General features: G+C 53.8%; 2 protein-coding genes across 2 annotated transcripts in view; one reads left to right on the top strand and one right to left on the bottom strand.

Moving 5' to 3' along the window:
• The window catches only part of LOC142908341 (uncharacterized), a 17,131-nt gene extending 11,236 nt beyond the window's left edge, over positions 1-5,895 (bottom strand). The window contains exons 1-3 of the mRNA XM_076058899.1: positions 5,853-5,895; positions 3,381-4,560; positions 2,731-2,786 (exon numbers count right to left, since the gene is read on the bottom strand). Coding sequence (XP_075915014.1) covers positions 3,569-4,560; positions 5,853-5,895 — 1,035 coding nt within the window. The 3' untranslated portion in view covers positions 2,731-2,786; positions 3,381-3,568. The remainder of the gene's footprint in view (positions 1-2,730; positions 2,787-3,380; positions 4,561-5,852) is intronic.
• Positions 5,896-10,246: 4,351 nt separating this feature from the next.
• Positions 10,247-11,567, top strand: LOC142908340 (uncharacterized; the record flags this gene model as incomplete). Its single annotated transcript, XM_076058898.1, has 3 exons — positions 10,247-10,787; positions 10,820-10,963; positions 11,044-11,567. Coding segments are annotated over 3 exons (1,209 nt in total), but the record flags the coding sequence as incomplete, so codon positions are not given.
• Between the last annotated feature and the right edge of the window lie 8,271 nt (positions 11,568-19,838).

The raw sequence follows: 19,838 nt of genomic DNA, 5'->3' as shown, positions 1-19,838 counted from the left end.
ATGATGCTGCTGCTGATGCTGCTGATGATGATGATGATGCTGATGATGATCCTGATGATGATGCTGCTGCTGATGATGCTGATGATGCTGATGATGATGACGACGATGATGATGCTGCTGATGATGATGTTGATGACAATGCTGATGATGATGCTGCTGCTGATGATGCTGCTGCTGATGCTGCTGCTGCTGATGATGATGCTGTTTATGTTGATGCTGCTGCTGATGATAATGATGATGCTGCTGATGATGTTGATGATGATGATCCTAATGATGATGATGATGCTGTTGATGTTGATGATGATGATGCTGCTGCTGCTGCTGATGATGATGCTGCTGCTGATGATGATGCTGCTGATGCTGCTGCTGATGATGATGATGCTGATGATGATGCTGCTGCTGCTGCTGATGATGCTGATGATGATGCTGCTGCTGCTGATGCTGCTGAAACATGCTGCTGCTGATGATGACGATGATGACGATGCTGCTGATGTTGATAATGCTGCTGTGATTATAATGATGCTGCTGATGATGATGCTGCTGATGATGCTGATGATGATGCTGCTGCTGCTGATGATGATGATGTTGCTGCTGATGATGATGCTGCTGTTGATGATGATGCTGCTGCTGACGATGATGCTGACGATGATGATGATGACGATGACGATGCTGCTGCTGATGATGTTGATGATGATGGTGATGATGCTGCTAATGATGCTACTGATGATGGTGATGCTGCTGATGATGATGCTCATGATGATGCTGCTGCTGATGATGCTGCTGCTGCTGATGATGCTGCTGCTGATGATGCTGATGATGATCCTGATGATGATGCTGCTGCTGATGATGCTGATGATGATGACGATGATGATGATTCTGCTGATGATGATGTTGATGACGATGCTGATGATGCTGCTGATGATGCTGATGATGCTGCTGATGATGACGATGATGACGACGAGGATGATGCTGCTGATGATGATGTTGATGACAGTGCTGATGATCATGCTGCTGCTGCTGATGATGCTGCTGCTGATGCTGCTGCTGCTGCTGATGATGCTGTTTATGTTGATGCTGCTGATGATGATGCTGCTGATGCTGCTGCTGATGATGCTGCTGCTGCTGATGATGCTGTTTATGTTGATGCTGCTGATGATGATGCTGCTGCTGATGTTGCTGCTGCTGCTGATGCTTCTGATGATGATGATGCTGATGATGCTGCTGATGATGATGTTGATGATGATGCTACTGATGATGATGCTGCTGCTGATGCTTCTGATGATGATCCTAATGATGATGCTGTTGATGTTGATGCTGCTGATGATGATGCTGCTGCTGCTGATGATGCTGATGATGATGCTGCTGCTGATGATGCTTCTGATGATGCTGATGCTTCTGATGATGATGATGCTGATGATGATGCTGCTGATGATGATGATGCTGATGATGATGCTGCTGTTGCTGATGCTGCTTATGATGCTGCTGCTGATGTTATTGATGATGTTGATGCTTCTGAAGATGATTGATGCTGCTGATGATGTTGCTGATGCTGCTGCTGATTATGCTGATGATGATGCTGCTGATGATGCTGATCATGATGATGCTGATGATGCTGATGCTGATGATGCTGCTGCTGCTGATGATGCTGCTTATGATGATGCTGATCATGATGCTGATGATGATGTTGATGCTTCTGAAGATGATGTTGATGCTGCTGCTGATGATGTTGCTGATGATGCTGCTGCTGATGATGCTGCTGCTGATGATGTTGACGATGATGATGATGATGCCGATAATGATGATGCTGATGATGATGACGATGATGATGCTGTTGATGATGATGTTGATGCTTCTGAAGATGATGTTGATGCTGCTGCTGATGATGTTGCTGATGATGATGCTGCTGATGAATATGCTGCTGCTGATGATGTTGATGATGCTGCTGCTGATGATGATGTTGCTGGTGCTGATGATGATGCTGCTGCTGATAATGCTGCTCAAGATGATGCTGCTGATGATGCTGATGATGATGCTGATGCTGCTGATGATGCTGCAGATGATGATGATGCTGATGATGATGCTGATGATGCTGCTGATGCTGCTGCTGATGATGCTGCAGGTGACGATGATGCTGATGATGATGCTGCTGCTGCTGCTGATGATGCTGCTGCTGCTGATGATGATCCTGCTGCTCATGATCATTATGCTGCTGATGATTTTGCTGATGCTGCTGCTGCTGATGATGCTGATGATGATGCTGATGATGATGATGCTGCTGATGTAGATGCCGCTGCTGCTGCTGCTGATGATGATTATGCTGATGATGCTGCTGCTGCTGATGGTGATGATGATGATTATGCTGATGATGCTGTTGCTGATGATGCTGCTGCTGTTGATGATGCTGCTGCTGTTGATGATGCTGCTGCTGCTGCTGATGATGATGATTATGCTGATGATGCTGCTGCTGATGATGGTGATGATTATGCTGATGATGCTGCTGCTGATGATGATGCTGCTGCTGTTGATTATGCTGCTGCTGTTGATGATGCTGCTGCTGATGATGATTATGCTGATGATGCTGCTGCTGATGATGGTGATGATGATTATGCTGATGATGCTGCTGATGATGATGATGCTGCTGCTGTTGATGATGCTGCTGCTGTTGATGATGCTGCTGCTGTTGATGATGCTGCTGATGATGCTGATGATGATGCTGTTGATGTTACTCACTCCGCTACCTCCTCCTCTTCATCGTAAACTTCTTCTTCAGACATCGCCGAAGGTTCCTGCAGAGATCATCAGCCTCAGTTCAAGTCCTGACGAGAGATGTTGACTACCTCACCAGGTACACAGGAGGTCCTGACTAGAGATGTTGACTACCTCGCCTGGTCTACAGGAGGTCGTGGGTTCTGACTAGAGATGTTGACTACCTCGCCTGGTATACAGGAGGTCGTGGGTCCTGACTAGAGATGTTGATTACCTCGCCTGGTATACAGGAGGTCGTGGGTCCTGACTAGAGATGTTGACTACCTCGCCTGGTATACAGGAGGTCGTGGGTCCTGACTAGAGATGTTGACTACCTCGCCTGGTCTACAGGAGGTCATGAGTCCTGACTAGAGATGTTGACTACCTCGCCTGGTCTACAGGAGGTCGTGGGTCCTGACTAGAGATGTTGACTACCTCGCCTGGTCTACAGGAGGTCGTGGGTCCTGACTAGAGATGTTGACTACCTCGCCTGGTCTACAGGAGGTCGTGGGTCCTGACGAGAGATGTTGACTACCTCGCCTGGTCTACAGGAGGTCGTGGGTCCTGACGAGAGATGTTGACTACCTCGCCTGGTCTACAGGAGGTCGTGGGTCATCACTAGAGATGTTGACTACCTCGCCTGGTACACAGGAGGTCGTGGGTTCGTCATCACGCGTTCAGAGGAGTTGCCTGTTAATGTGTCCACGTGGTAATCCACTTTGTTAAAGCTGCTATCGTTTGTGATGTCCACGCGGAGTCTGAACAAATGACTCAGCGAGGGCCTTACTACCTGGTACAAATTACTAAATAAATAGTGAAAAGTTCACGGTACTGATGATGGTGCTGATGATGGTGGTGCTGCTGATGATGATGGTGGTGCTGATGGTGCTGCTGATGGTGCTGATGATGATTCACATTCCTTAATGATGGCCGTGTGTGTGTGTTTCTCTCTGTCAGTGAGTGGGTGGGTGGGTTGGTGAGTAGGTGAGTGAGTGGGTGAGTGAGTGGGAAAGTGAGTGAGTGTGTGGGTGATTGAGTGGGTGAGTGGGTGGGTGAGTGGGTGAGTGGGTGAGTGTGTGGGTGAGTGGGTCAGTGTGTGGGTGAGTGAGTGGGTGAGTGGGTGGGTGAGTGAGTGGGTGAGTGAGTGAGTGGGTGAGTGGGTGAGTGAGTGGGTGAGTGGGTAAGTGTGTGGGTGAGTGAGTGGGTGAGTGGGATGGTGGGTGAGTGGGATGGTGGGTGAGTGGGTGGCTGAGCGGGTGGGTGAGTGGGTGGGTAAGTGGGTAGGTGAGTGGGTGAGTAGTTGAGCGAGTGACTGGTTGGGTGAGTGAGTGGGTGGGTGACTGGGAGGGTGAGAGGGTTGGTGGGTGAGTGGTTGAGTGAGTGAGTAGGTGAGTAGGTGGGTGGGTGAGTAGGTGGGTGAATGGGTGGGTGAGTAGGTGGGTGGGTGAGTGGGTGGATGAGTGGGTGGGTGAGTGGGTTGGTGGGTCAGTGGTTGAGTGAGTGAGTAGGTGAGTGAGTGGGTGGGTGAGTGGGAGGGTGAGTGAGTGGGTGAGTGGGTTGGTGGGTGAGTGAGTGGGTGAGTGAGTGGGTGAGTGAGTGGGTTGGTGGGTGGGTTGGTGGGTGAGTGGGTGTGTGAGTGGGTGAGTTGGTGGGTGGGTGAGTGGGTGAGTGGGTGAGTGGGCGGGTGAGTGGGTGGGTGAGTGGTTGGGGGAGTAAGTGGGTGAGTGGGTGCGTGAGTGGGCGGGTGAGTGGGTGGGTTAGTGGGTGGGTGAGTGGGTGGGAGAGTGAGTGGGTGAATGTACTCATTCACCCACACTCACACACACTCACACACACTAACACACTCACACACACACTCACACAGACTCACACACTCACACACAGACTCACACTCACACACTCACTCACACACTCACTCACTCACTGACTCACACTCACTCACTCACACACCCACTCACACACACTCACACACTCACTCACTCACAAACACTCACTCACACACACACTCACACACTCACTCACTAACACACTCACTCACACACTCACTAACACACTCACACACTCACCCACACACTCACACACTCACTAACACACTCACTCACACACACACTCACACACACTCACACACTCACTAACACACTCACTCACACTCACTCACTCACGCACTCACACACTCACTCACTAACACGTACTCACACACTCATACAGACTCACTCACTCTCACACTCACTCACTCACGCACTCACATACACTCGCTCACTCACTCACTCACCCACACACTCACCCACCCACTCACCCACCCACTCACTCACACACTCATACAGACTCACTCACTCTCACACTCACTCACTCACGCACTCACATACACTCGCTCACTAACACACTCACCCACACACTCACCCACCCACTCACTCACACACTCATACAGACTCACTCACTCTCACACTCGCTCACTCACACACTCACCCACACACTCACCCACACACTCACCCACCCACTCACTCACACATTCATACAGACTCACTCACTCTCACACTCACTCACTCACGCACTCACATACACTCGCTCACTAACACACTAACTCATACACACTAACTCACACACACCCACACACTCACCCACACACTCACCCACCCACTCACTCACACACTCATACAGACTCACTCACTCTCACACTCACTCACTCACGCACTCACATACACTCGCTCACTCACACACTAACTCATACACACTAACTCACACACACCCACACACTCACACACACACTCACCCACCCACTCACTCACACACTCATACAGACTCACTCACTCTCACACTCACTAACTCACGCACTCACATACACTCGCTCACTAACACACTAACTCATACACACTAACTCACACACACCCACACACTCACACACACAGACAGAGGCTGTCACTGACCACAGAACTGAGTCGAGATGAGCTCAGGGCCAGGCTAGCAGCTACAGCCCTGTGGGGTAGCCCCCCTCTTATAGACCCACAGCCCCCCACAGCCCCCCACAGACACCCACAGACACCCACTCCCCCACCCACCCACCCAATCCCCCCACCAACCCATCCATCCACCCACTGACCCTTTCAAACTCTGGTGCACCATCACCCACAGTCTCTCATAAACACCCCACATCTCTCCTTAATTTCCACAGTCACCAACCCACTAACTCACCCAATCACCCACCCATCCACTCACCCAATCACCCACCCACCCACCCACTCACCCACTTAACCAGTCACCCACCCACTAACTCACCCAATCACCCAACCACTCACCCACTCACCCAACCACCCACTCACCCAACCACTCACCCACCTACTCACTTATCCACCCACCAAATCACCCACTCACCCATCCAACCACTCACCCACGCACCCACTCACCCACCCAAACACTCACCCACTCACCGACTCACCCACCCAACCACTCACCCACCCATTCACCCAATCACCCAATCACCCACTCACCCACCCACTCACCCACCTACTCACCCAACCAATCACCCACCCACTCACCCACCCACTCACCCACCTACTGACCCAACCACCCAACCAATCACCCACCCACTCACGCACCCACCTACCCACCCACCCACTCACTTACCCACCCACCCACTCACTCACCCAACCACTCACCCACTCACCCACCAACTCACCCACCCACCCACTCACCTACCCGCCCACCCACTCACCCAACCACTCACCCACTCACCCACCCACTCACTTACCCACCCACCCACTCACTCACCCAACCACTCACCCACCAACTCACCCACCCACCCACTCACCTACCCGCCTACCCACTCACCCAACCACTCACCCTCTCACCCACCCACTCACTCACCCACCCACTCAACCACTCACTCAACCTACCACTCACCCACTCACTCACCCAACCACCTACCCACGCACCCACTCACCTACCACTCACCCACCCACCTACCCACTCACCCACCCACCTAACCACCCACCCACTTACACACTCACCCAACCACCCAACCACTCACCCACTCACCCGCCCACCCAACCACTCAACCACGCACTCACCCACCCACTCACCCACCCACTCACCCACCCACTCACCGACCCACCCGCCCACCCATTCACCCACCCACTCACCGACCCACTCACCCACCCCCCCTTCTCACTCACCCACCCACCCACTCACCCAAACACTCACCCACTCACTCACCCACCTACTCACCCAACCACCCAACCAATCACCCACCCACTCACGCACCCACCTACCCACCCACCCACTCACTTACCTGCCCACCCACTCACTCACCCACCCACCCACCCAATCACCCAACCAATCACCCACCCACTCACCCACCTACTCACCCAACCAATCACCCACCCACTCACGCACCCACCTACCCACCCACCCACTCACTTACCCACCCACCCACCCACTCACTCACCCAACCACTCACCCACCAACTCACCCACCCACCCACTCACCTACCCGCCCACCCACTCAGCCAACCACTCACCCATTCACCCACCCACTCACTCACCCACCCACTCAACCACTCACTCAACCTACCACTCACCCACTCACTCACCCAACCACCTACCCACTCACCCACTCATCTACCCACTCACCCACCCACCTACCCACCCACTCACCCACCTACCTGACCACCCACCCACTTACACACTCACCAAACCAGCCAACCACTCACCCACTCACCTGCCCACCCAACCACTCAATCACTCACTCACCCAACCACTCACCCACTCACCCACCAACTCACCCACCCACTCACCCACCCACTCACCCACCCACCCACCCACTCACCCAACCACTCACCCACCCACTCACCCAACCACTCACCGACCCACTCACCCACCCACCCACTCACCCACCCACTCACCCACCCACCCACTCACCCACCCACCCACCCACTAACGCACCCACCCACCTACTCACTCACCCACCCACCCACCCACTCACCCAACCACTCACCCACCCACTCACCCAACCAATCACCCACCCACTCACGCACCCACCTACCCACCCACCCACTCACTTACCCACCCACCCACCCACTCACTCACCCAACCACTCACCCACTCACCCACCAACTCACCCACCCACCCACTCACCTACCCGCCCACCCACTCAGCCAACCACTCACCCACTCACCCACCCACTCACTCACCCACCCACTCAACCACTCACTCAACCTACCACTCACCCACTCACTCACCCAACCACCTACCCACTCACCCACTCATCTACCCACTCACCCACCCACCTACCCACCCACTCACCCACCTACCTAACCACCCACCCACTTACACACTCACCCAACCAGCCAACCACTCACCCACTCACCCACCCACCCACCTACTCACTCACCCACCCACCCACCCACTCACCCAACCACTCACCCACCCACTTACCCAACCACTCACCGACCCACTCACCCACCAACTCACCCAAACATTCACCCAACCACCCACTCAACAAACCACCCACCCACTCACCCAGCCACTCACCCAACCACTCAACCACTCACCCACCCACTCACCCACCCACTCACCCACCCACTCACCCACCCACTCACCCACCCACTCACCCACTCACCCACCCACTCACCCACCCACTCACCCACCCACTTACCCACCCACCCACCCACTCACCCACCCAACCACTCACCCACTCAGCCACCCACCTAAACACCCAACCACTCACATCAATTAAAATAGTTGGAAGTGTTGCGCGCACATGGACAGGCAGACAGAGCCGTAAACAAAGATAAAGGTCCCCCGGGTAACCTGAGCGAGCTGAGGGAGGCAGAGCGCTGGGAGCGAGACGCGGTGCCTATTAAGGTAAGGCCCATGAGCAGAGCGAGTCACTCACCCAGTCACTCACCCAGTCACTCACCCAGTCACTCACCCAGTCACTCACCAAGTCACTCACCCAGTCACTCACCCAGTCACTCACCCAGTCACTCACCCAGTCCCTCACCCAGTCACTCACCAAGTCACTCACCCAGTCACTCACCCAGTCACTCACCCAGTCACTCACCCAGTCACTCACCAAGTCACTCACCCAGTCACTCACACAGTCACTCAGTCACTCACCCAGTCACTCACCCAGTCACTCACCCAGTCACTCAACCAGTCACTCACCCAGTCACTCACTCAGTCACTCACCCAGTGACTCACCCAGTCACTCACTCAGTCACTCACCCAGTCACTCACGCAGTCACTCGCCCAGTCACTTACCCAGTCACTCACCCAGTCACTCACGCAGTCACTCGCCCAGTCATTCACCCAGTCACTCACACAGTCACTCGCCCAGTCACTAACCCAGTCACTCGCCCAGTCACTCACTCAGTCACTCGCCCAGTCACTCACCCAGTCACTCGCCCAGTCACTCACTCAGTCACTCACCCAGTCACTCGCCCAGTCACTCGCCCAGTCACTCACTCAGTCACTCGCCCAGTCACTCGCCCAGTCACTCACCCAGTCACTCACCCAGTCACTCACCCAGTCACTCACCCAGTCCCTCACCCAGTCACTCACCCAGTCACTCACCCAGTCATTCACCCAGTCACTCACTCAGTCACTCACCCAGTCACTCGCCCAGTCACTCGCCCAGTCACTCACCCAGTCACTCACCCAGTCACTCACCCAGTCACTCACCCAGTCACTCGCCCAGTCACTCGCCCAGTCACTCGCTCAGTCACTCACCCAGTCACTCACGCAGTCACTCACCCAGTCACTCACCCAGTCACTCGCCCAGTCACTCGCCCAGTCACTCACCCAGTCACTCACCCAGTCACTCGCTCAGTCACTCACCCAGTCACTCACGCAGTCACTCACCCAGTCACTCACCCAGTCACTCACGCAGTCGCTCACTCAGTCACTCACCCAGTCACTCACCCAGTCCCTCACCCAGTCACTCGCCCAGTCACTCGCCCAGTCACTCACCCAGTCACTCACCCAGTCACTCACCCAGTCACTCGCCCAGTCACTCACCCAGTCACTCACCCAGTCCCTCTCCCAGTCACTCACCCAGTCACTCACCAAGTCACTCACCAAGTCACTCGCCCAGCCACTCACTCAGTCACTCACCCAGTCACTCACGCAGTCACTCGCCCAGTCACTCACTCAGTCACTCACCCAGTCACTCGCCCAGTCACTCGCCCAGTCACTCACCCAGTCACTCACTCAGTCACTCGCCCAGTCACTCAGTCACTCGCCCATTCACTCACTCAGTCACTCACTCAGTCACTCACTCAGTCACTCGCCCAGTTACTCAGTCACTCGCCCATTCACTCACTCAGTCACTCACCCAGTCACTCACCTAGTCACTCACTCAGTCACTCACTCACCCAGTCACTCAATCAGCCACTCACTCACCCACTCACTCACCAACCCACTCACTCACTCACCCACCCACTCACTCACCCACCCACTCACCCACTCACTCACTCACCCACTGACTCACTCACTCACCCACCCACTCACTCACTCACCCACTGACTCACTCACTCACTCACCCACCCACCCACTCACTCACCCACTCACTCAATCACTCACACACCCACTCACTCACCCACCCACTCACTCACCCTCTCACCCACTCACTCACCCACTCACCCACTCACTTACCCACTCACCCACTCACTCACTCACTCACCCACTCACTCAACCACCCACCCACTCACTCACTCACCCACTCATCCACTCACTCACCCACTCACCCACTCATTCACCCACTCAATCACTCACCCACGGACTCACTCACCCACTCACTAACCCACTCACCCACTCACCCACCCACTCACTCAGCCACTCACTCACTCACTCACCCACTCACCCACCCACCCACTCACCCACCCACCCACTCACTCACCCACTCACACACCCATCCACTCACTCACCCACCCACTCACTCACCCACTCACTCACCCACTCACCCACCCACCCACTCACCCACTCACCCACCCACTCACTCACCCACTCACCCACCCACCCACTCACCCACTCACCCACCCACTCATTCACTCACCCACCAACCCACCCACTCACTCACCCACCCACTCACTCACTCACTCACCCAACCACTCACTCACCCACACACTCACTCACTCACCCAGTCACTCACTCACTCACCCACTCACCCACTCACCCACCCACCCACTCACCCACCCACTCACTCACTCACTCACCCACTCACTCACTCACCCACTCACTCACTCACTCACCCACTCACTCACTCACCCACTCACTCACCCACTCACCCACTCACTCACTCACCCACCCACTCACTCACCCACCCACTCACCCACCCAACCACTGAATGACTCACTCACCCACACACTCACTCACTCACCCACTCACTCACGCACTCACTCACTCACTCACCCACTCACTCACCCACTCACTCACTCACCCACTCACTCACCCACTCACTCACTCACTTACTCACCCACCCACTCACTCACCCACCCACTCACTCACTCACCCACTCACTCACCCACTCACTCACTCACTCACCCACTCACTCACTCACCCACTCACTCACCCACTCACTCACTCACCCACTCACCCACTCACTCACCCACTCACTCACTTACTCACCCACCCACTCACTCACCCACCCACTCACTCACCCACTCACTCACTCACTCACCCACTCACGCACCCACTCACTCACCCACTCACTCACCCACCCACTCACTCACCCACTCACTCACTCACCCACTCACTCACTCACCCACTCACTCACCCACCCACCCATACACTCACCACTCACCCACCCACCCACACACCCATCACTAACCCACCCACCCACACAACCACCACTCACCCACCCACCCACACACCCACCACTCACCCACCCACCCACCACTCACCCACCACCCACTCACTCACCACTCCCTCACCCACCCACCCTACCCACTCACCACTCCCTCACCCACCCACCCTACCCACCCTATCCACTCACCACCCACCGACCCACTCACCACCCACTCACCACCAAACTCACCACCCACTCACTCACTCACCACCCACTCACCACTCACCACCCACCCACTCACCACCCACTCACCACTTACCCACTCACCACCCACTCACCACCCACTCACCACTCACCCACCCACCCTACCCACCCACCCACTCACTCACCCACTCACTCACCCACTCACTCACCCTCTCACCCACTCACTTACTCACTCACCCACACACTCACCCATCCACTCACCCACTCACTCACCCACCCACTCACCCACACACTCACCCACTCACTCACTCACCACTCACCCACCCACTCACACACTCACTCACTCACCACTCACCCACCCACTCACTCAGTGTGTCACTCACTCAGTGTGTCACTCAGTGTGTCACTCACTCAGTGTGTCACTCAGTGTGTCACTCACTCAGTGTGTCACTCAGTGTGTCACTCAGTATGTCACTCACTCAGTGTGTCACTCACTCAGTGTGTCACTCACTCAGTGTGTCACTCAGTGTGTCACTCACTCAGTGTGTCACTCACTCAGTGTGTAACTCACTCAGTGTGTCACTCACTCAGTGTGTCACTCAGTGTGTCACTCACTCAGTGTGTCACTCACTCAGTGTGTCACTCACTTAGTGTGTCACCCACTCAGTGTGTCACTCACTCAGTGTGTCACTCACTCAGTGTGTCACTCAGTGTGTCACTCAGTATGCCACTCACTCAGTGTGTCACTCAGTGTGTCACTCACTCAGTGTGTCACTCACTCAGTGTGTCACTCAGTGTGTCACTCAGTATGTCACTCACTCAGTGTGTCACTCAGTGTGTCACTCACTCAGTGTGTCACTCACTCAGTGTGTCACTCACTCAGTGTGTCACTCAGTGTGTCACTCACTCAGTGTGTCACTCACTCAGTGTGTCACTCACTCAGTGTGTCACTCAGTGTGTCACTCACTCAGTGTGTCACTCAGTGTGTCACTCACTCAGTGTGTCACTCACTCAGTGTGTCACTCAGTGTGTCACTCACTCAGTGTGTCACTCACTCAGTGTGTCAGTCAGTGTGTCACTCAGTGTGTCACTCACTCAGTGTGTCACTCACTCAGTGTGTCACTCAGTGTGTCACTCACTCAGTGTGTCACTCACTCAGTGTGTCACTCACTAAGTGTGTCACTCAGTGTGTCACTCACTCAGTGTGTCACTCTGTGTGTCACTCACTCAGTGTGTCACTCACTCAGTGTGTCACTCACTCAGTGTGTCACTCACTCAGTGTGTCACTCAGTGTGTCACTCACTCAGTGTGTCACTCACTCAGTGTGTCACTCACTCAGTGTGTCACTCAGTGTGTCACTCACTCAGTGTGTCACTCAGTGTGTCACTCACTCAGTGTGTCACTCAGTGTGTCACTCACTCAGTGTGTCACTCACTCAGTGTGTCACTCACTTAGTGTGTCACTCAGTGTGTCACTCACTTAGTGTGTCACTCACTCAGTGTGTCACTCACACAGAGATTTAAAACTTCATTAAACATCTCAACAACAACGACAATGACAGAGTCAGAGTAGTTTTAGATGAATCATCTCTTCAATATTTCACGGACACAGCTGTCCGCTCAGAGTTGATTTATAAAGGAAAAAATAATGGTAACTTAGATGGTAATGATGGTAACTTTAGATGGTAATGATGGTAACTTTAGATGGTAATGATGGTAACTTTAGATGGTAATGATGGTAACTTTAGATGGTAATGATGGTAACTTTAGATGGTAGTGATGGTAACTTTAGATGGTAATGATGGTAACTTTAGATGGTAATGATGGTAACTTTAGATGGTAATGATGGTAACTTTAGATGGTAGTGATGGTAACTTTAGATGGTAATGATGGTAACTTTAGATGGTAATGATGGTAACTTTAGATGGTAGTGATGGTAACTTTAGATGGTAATGATGGTAACTTTAGATGGTAATGATGGTAACTTTAGATGGTAGTGATGGTAACTTTAGATGGTAATGATGGTAACTTTAGATGGTAGTGATGGTAACTTTAGATGGTAATGATGGTAACTTTAGATGGTAGTGATGGTAACTTTAGATGGTAATGATGGCAACTTTAGATGGTAATGATGGTAACTTTAGATGGTAGTGATGGTAACTTTAGATGGTAGTGATGGTAACTTTAGATGGTAATGATGGCAACTTTAGATGGTAATGATGGTAACTTTAGATGGTAGTGATGGTAACTTTAGATGGCCTGGCACAAGCGTCGTGGTGACGTCACCGCCACTTAGTGGTGAATGGCGGTTGTTGTTGTTTCTGTGTGTGTGTCTGTGTGTATGTGTCTGTGTGTCTATGTCTGTGTCTATGTGTGTGTCTATGTGTGTGTGTCTGTGTCTATGTGTGTGTATCTGTGTGTGTGTCTGTATGTGTATGTCTATGTGTGTGTGTCTACGTGTGTGTCTATGTGTGTGTCTGTGTTTGTGTCTGTGTGTGTCTGTGTGTCTGTATGTGTGTCTGTGTGTGTGTCTGTGTGTGTGTCTACGTGTGTGTCTATGTGTGTCTGTATGTGTGTCTGTGTGTGTGTCTGTATGTGTATCTATGTGTGTGTCTGTGTGTGTGTCTGTGTGTGTCTACGTGTGTGTCTATGTGTGTCTGTATGTGTGTCTGTGTGTGTGTCTGTGTGTGTGTCTGTGTGTGTGTCTGTGTGTGTGTGTCTGTATGTGTGTCTGTATGTGTATCTATGTGTGTGTCTGTGTGTGTGTCTGTGTGTGTCTACGTGTGTGTCTATGTGTGTCTGTATGTGTGTCTGTGTGTGTGTGTCTGTGTGTGTGTCTGTGTGTGTGTCTGTGTGTGTGTCTGTGTGTGTAGTTTGGCAAAAACAACCCCCTACCTCCTCGTGGTGCCAGACGGAAAATCTGTGGTGGGAAGTGCCGTGGGCGGAGGGCCAACTCAGATTGGCCAATCCCCTCGTGGCGTCTGTGACCACCACAGGGGCTAAACGGGGGCTCTGGACGGGTGCGAGGGGCTGGTAACCCCCCCACCTTCAATTAATTACCACTAAACTACGACTGATTAATTTAACTAATAAGCTTGTGCCGGAGGCCCCAGGGGGACAGGTGGAGCCAGGAGACTGAATCTCTACCCTCGGGGCACCTCCAGAAACAACGAAAAGCCACTTCGTGTGGCCACGTGGAATGTTCGAACGCTCACTGCGGAGGAGAGGCTGCCACTCCTCTGTCGGGAGCTGGACCGGTACCGCCTGGATCTCTGTGGCATTCAGGAGGTCCGGTGGAACGGCTCTGGCTCCTGCCACCATGAGGGGTGGACAGTCCTCTACTCGGGGCAGCAGACTGCCAAACAACAGGGTGTGGATCTTCTTTTGAACAAAATAATGAAGGGGGCGTGGGAGCGTGGCGGTGAGGTGTGGGAAGCTGTAAGCCCCAGGCTACTTTGGGCTCGCCTTCCCATCAACCGGAGGCGAGGAGTGGTGGTCGTGGTTACTTATGCCCCCACCGAAGACGAACATCCGTGGAGGGATGCAGACAAAGCCGATGAGTCAGATGCCTTCTGTGACCTCCTGTCACAGGTGCTAGCTAAAGTGGCCCCTCGGGATAGAGTCATCTAGTTGGGTGACTTCAATGCCCGAGTTGGTCATGATGCTGGCACCTGGTCTGGAGTGATTGGAGGGCATGGGCTAGATCAGCTCAATAACAACGGTAGGAGGCTGCTAGATTTTTGTGCAGCCCATGGACTTGTAATTACCAACACGCTGTTCCGGCATCGGCGCATCCACACAACATCATGGATGCATGCCGGGTCCAAGCAAGAACATCTGCTGAACTACATAGTGACGGAACAGCGGATGCGGGCCCATGTCCTTGACACCAGGACCTACCGTGGAGATGATCTGCCCTCTGACCATCAACTAGTCATCTGTAAGATGCGCCTGCCGTTCTTCCACTCCAGACCTCCCCAGAGACCCTGGCTGACAGAGGAGGTGTTCAAGCTGGCTGAGAAAAAGCGACAGGCCCACTCTAATCATCAACAGCATCCCACGTCAGAGAATGAGGCTTACCACAGCCTTCGCACGGAGGTTCGGAGAGCCGTGAGGTGCTGCAAAGATGGGTGGTGGTCGCGGGTTGCTGAGGAGATGGAGTCTGCCTCAGTGGCCCGTGATCACAAATCGCTATTTAACTCCATCAAAAAAGTAACCTGCAGCGCCACACCTACTACCATCATTAGGGGAAAAACGATGATCCAATCTCCAAACCACAGGAACAGGTTTGCAGATTTGCTGAGCATTTCTGTGAGGTCCTGGGGGAGGTGAATCCCTCAGCCTGGAAAACATCGTGGCACAAAGTGAGGATGACCCTGCTGAGGCTGCGGTGCCTCAAATATTGGAGGAAGTCACCCCCTGTGAGTGGCTGGCTGAAGTGCCATCTGTTGAGGAAGTACTGAAGGCGATCCGGAGTCTGAGACCAGGAAAGGCACCGGGCAGAGATTATCTCCCAAGCGAAATGCTGAGGGAGGGCGGCGTTTGTGCACAGACTGCCCTATATGACATCATAACAATAGTCTGGAACACTGGACAGGTTCCGCAGGATTGGAAGGATGCCCTGGTGGTCCCCCTTTTTAAGAAGGGGGACCGCACAGACTGTAACTACTGCAGGGGCATCTCACTCCTCAGTGTGACGGGAAAGGTCCTGGCAAGGATTATTCAACATCACCTTGCCAGGCACGCTGAGGAGAGGCTTGCGGAGCCCCAATGCGGTTTCAGGAAAGGGCGGTCCTGCACAGATGCCATATTTTCTGTCCGTCTGCTACAGCAGAGGTGTAGGGAATTCCTACAAGACCTATATCTCTGCTTTATTGACCTGGTCAAGGCCTATGATAACATCAGTAGGCCTGGGCTCTGGGTTGTTCATCGTGCTTTCGGAGTCCCTGACCCTCTGCTCACGATCATTAAGGACCTTCATGATGGTGAGCGGGCCCGGGTAAAACTACGTGGCCTGGAGTCAGAGCCATTCCCTGTTCACCTTTGGGTGCGACAGGGATGTCCTCTGGCTCCCACATTATTTAACATCTATTTTGACCACGTAGTTCGTGAAGCCTTCAATAGCTGTACCGGGGGAATCTCCATCTGGTACAGATATAATGGGAGGCTGATCGATGCCCGGGTGCGGTCAAGGGATGTCTCCCTATTGGTCAACCACGTGTCTCTCCCCATGTCTCTCCCCGTGTCTCTCCCTGTCTCTCTCCCCGTGTCTTCCCCCCCCGTGTCTCTCTCCCCGTGTCTCCCTCCCCGTGTCTCTCTCCCCGTGTCTCCCCCGCCGTGTCTATCTCCCCGTGTCTCCCTCCCCGTGTCTCTCTCCCCGTGTCTCTCTCCCCGTGTCTCTCTCCCCGTGTCCCTCTTCACGTGTCTCCCTCCCCGTGTCTCTCTCCCCGTGTCTCTCTCCCCGTGTCTCTCTCCCCGTGTCTCCCTGCCCGTGTCTTTCCCCGTGTCTCTCTCCCCGTGTCTCTCTCCCCATGTCTCCCTCCCCATGTCTCTCTCCCCGTGTCTCTTTCCCCGTGTCTCCCTCCCCGTGTCTCTCTCCCCGTGTCTCTCTCCCCGTGTCTCCCTCCCCGTGTCTTTCCCCGTGTCTCCCTCCCCGTGTCTCCCTCCCCGTGTCTCTCTCCCCGTGTCTCCCTCCCCGTGTCTCCCTCCCCGTGTCTCTACCCCCGTGTCTCCCTCCCCGTGTCTCTCTCCCCGTGTCTCTCTCCCCGTGTCTCCCTCCCCGTGTCTCTCTCCCCGTGTCTCTCTCCCCGTGTCTCCCTCCCCGTGTCTCTACCCCCGTGTCTCCCTCCCCGTGTCTCCCTCCCCGTGTCTCCCTCCCCGTGTCTCTACCCCCGTGTCTCTCTCCCCGTGTCCCTGACGCGGTGTCTCCGTGTCTCGGCCGGCCGTGTCCGGCAGCGTCTGTCCCTGCAGCGTCTGTCCTCGCGGAGTTGCGGACAAGGCGATCCGTGGAAGCGTGGCTCCGTGTCCATGAGACGTGTCCGCAGGGAGACACCGCGTCCGCATGACGTGCTGCACGGAGACCATGGGGACCACGGGGACACCTGGCAGTCCACCGCTGGGGAGACAAAGACAGAGACAGGGAGACAGAGACACGGAGACAGAGTGAGACACAGAGACACAGAGACACACAGACAGAGTGAGACACAGAGACACAGAGACAGAGTGAGACACAGAGACAGAGTGAGACACAGAGACACCTGGCAGTCCACCGCTGGGGAGACACGGAGACACGGAGACAGAGACACGGAGACAGAGTGAGACACAGAGACACAGGTATACAGAGTGAGACACAGAGACAGAGTGAGACACAGACACAGAGTGAGACACAGAGACACCTGGCAGTCCACCGCTGGGGAGACACGGAGACAGGGAGACAGAGACACGGAGACAGAGTGAGACACAGAGACACAGAGTGAGACACAGAGACACCTGGCAGTCCACCGCTGGGGAGACACGGAGACAGGGAGACAGAGACACGGAGACAGAGTGAGACACAGAGACACAGAGTGAGACACAGAGACAGAGTGAGACACAGAGACACCTGGCAGTCCACCGCTGGGGAGACACGGAGACAGGGAGACAGAGACAGGGAGACAGAGTGAGACACAGAGACACAGAGACAGAGTGAGACACAGAGACACAGAGACACAGAGACAGAGTGAGACACAGAGACACAGAGACAGAGTGAGACACAGAGACAGAGACACAGAGACAGATTGCGACACAGAGACAGAGACAGAGACACAGAGACAGAGTGAGACACAGAGACAGGGAGACACAGAGACAGAGACACAGAGACAGAGTGAGACACAGAGACAGAGACACAGAGACAGAGTGAGACAGAGATTCACAGAGACACAGAGACAGAGACACAGAGACAGAGTGAGACACAGAGACAGAGACCAAGAGACAGAGTGAGACACAGAGAGAGACACAGAGACACAGAGACAGAGACACAGAGACAGAGACACAGAGACACAGACACAGAGACGCAGAGACAGAGACAGAGTAAGACACAGAGAGACACAGAGACACAGAGACACAGAGACAGAGACACAGAGACACAGATACACATAGACACAGAGACACAGAGACACAGAGACAGAGACACAGAGACACAGAGACACAGAGACAGAGACACAGAGACACAGAGACATAGAGACACAGAGACATAGACACAGAGACACAGAGACAGAGACACAGATACACATAGACACAGAGACACAGAGACAGAGACACAGAGACAGAGACACAGAGACAGAGACACAGAGACACAGAGACACAGACACACACACAGAGACAGAGACACAGAGACAGAGACACAGAGACAGAGACACAGAGACAGAGACACAGAGACAGAGACACAGAGACAGAGACACAGAGACAGAGACACAGAGAGAGACACAGAGACAGAGACACAGAGACACAGAGACAGAGACACAGAGACAGAGACACAGAGACAGAGACACAGAGACAGAGACACAGAGACAGAGACACAGAGAGAGACACAGAGACATCGAGACAGAGTGAGACACAGAGACACAGAGAAAGAGACACAGAGATAGAGCGAGACACAGAGAGAGACACAGAGACATAGACACAGAGACATAGACACAGAGACACAGAGACAGAAACACAGATACACATAGACACAGAGACACAGAGACAGAGACACAGAGACACAGAGACACAGAGACAGAGACACAGAGACACAGACACACACACAGAGACAGAGACACAGAGACAGAGACACAGAGACAGAGACACAGAGACAGAGACACAGAGACAGAGACACAGAGACAGAGACACAGAGACAGAGACACAGAGACACAGAGAGAGACACAGAGACACAGAGACAGAGACACAGAGAGAGACACAGAGACAGAGACACAGAGACACAGAGACAGAGACACAGAGACACAGACACAGAGACACAGAGACAGAGACAGAGACACAGAGACACAGAGACAGAGACACAGAGACAGAGACACAGAGACAGAGACACAGAGACAGAGACACAGAGACACAGAGACAGAGACACAGAGAGAG

The sequence above is a fragment of the Petromyzon marinus genome (genome assembly GCF_048934315.1).
Source record: "Petromyzon marinus isolate PM22_M1 ecotype Great Lakes invasive population chromosome 80 unlocalized genomic scaffold, UKy_Petmar_22M1.pri1.0 chr80_unloc.2, whole genome shotgun sequence".
NCBI lineage: Eukaryota > Metazoa > Chordata > Hyperoartia > Petromyzontiformes > Petromyzontidae > Petromyzon > Petromyzon marinus.
Note: the sequence above shows the minus strand (reverse complement) of the source record. Positions and strands in the feature narration are given on the sequence as shown.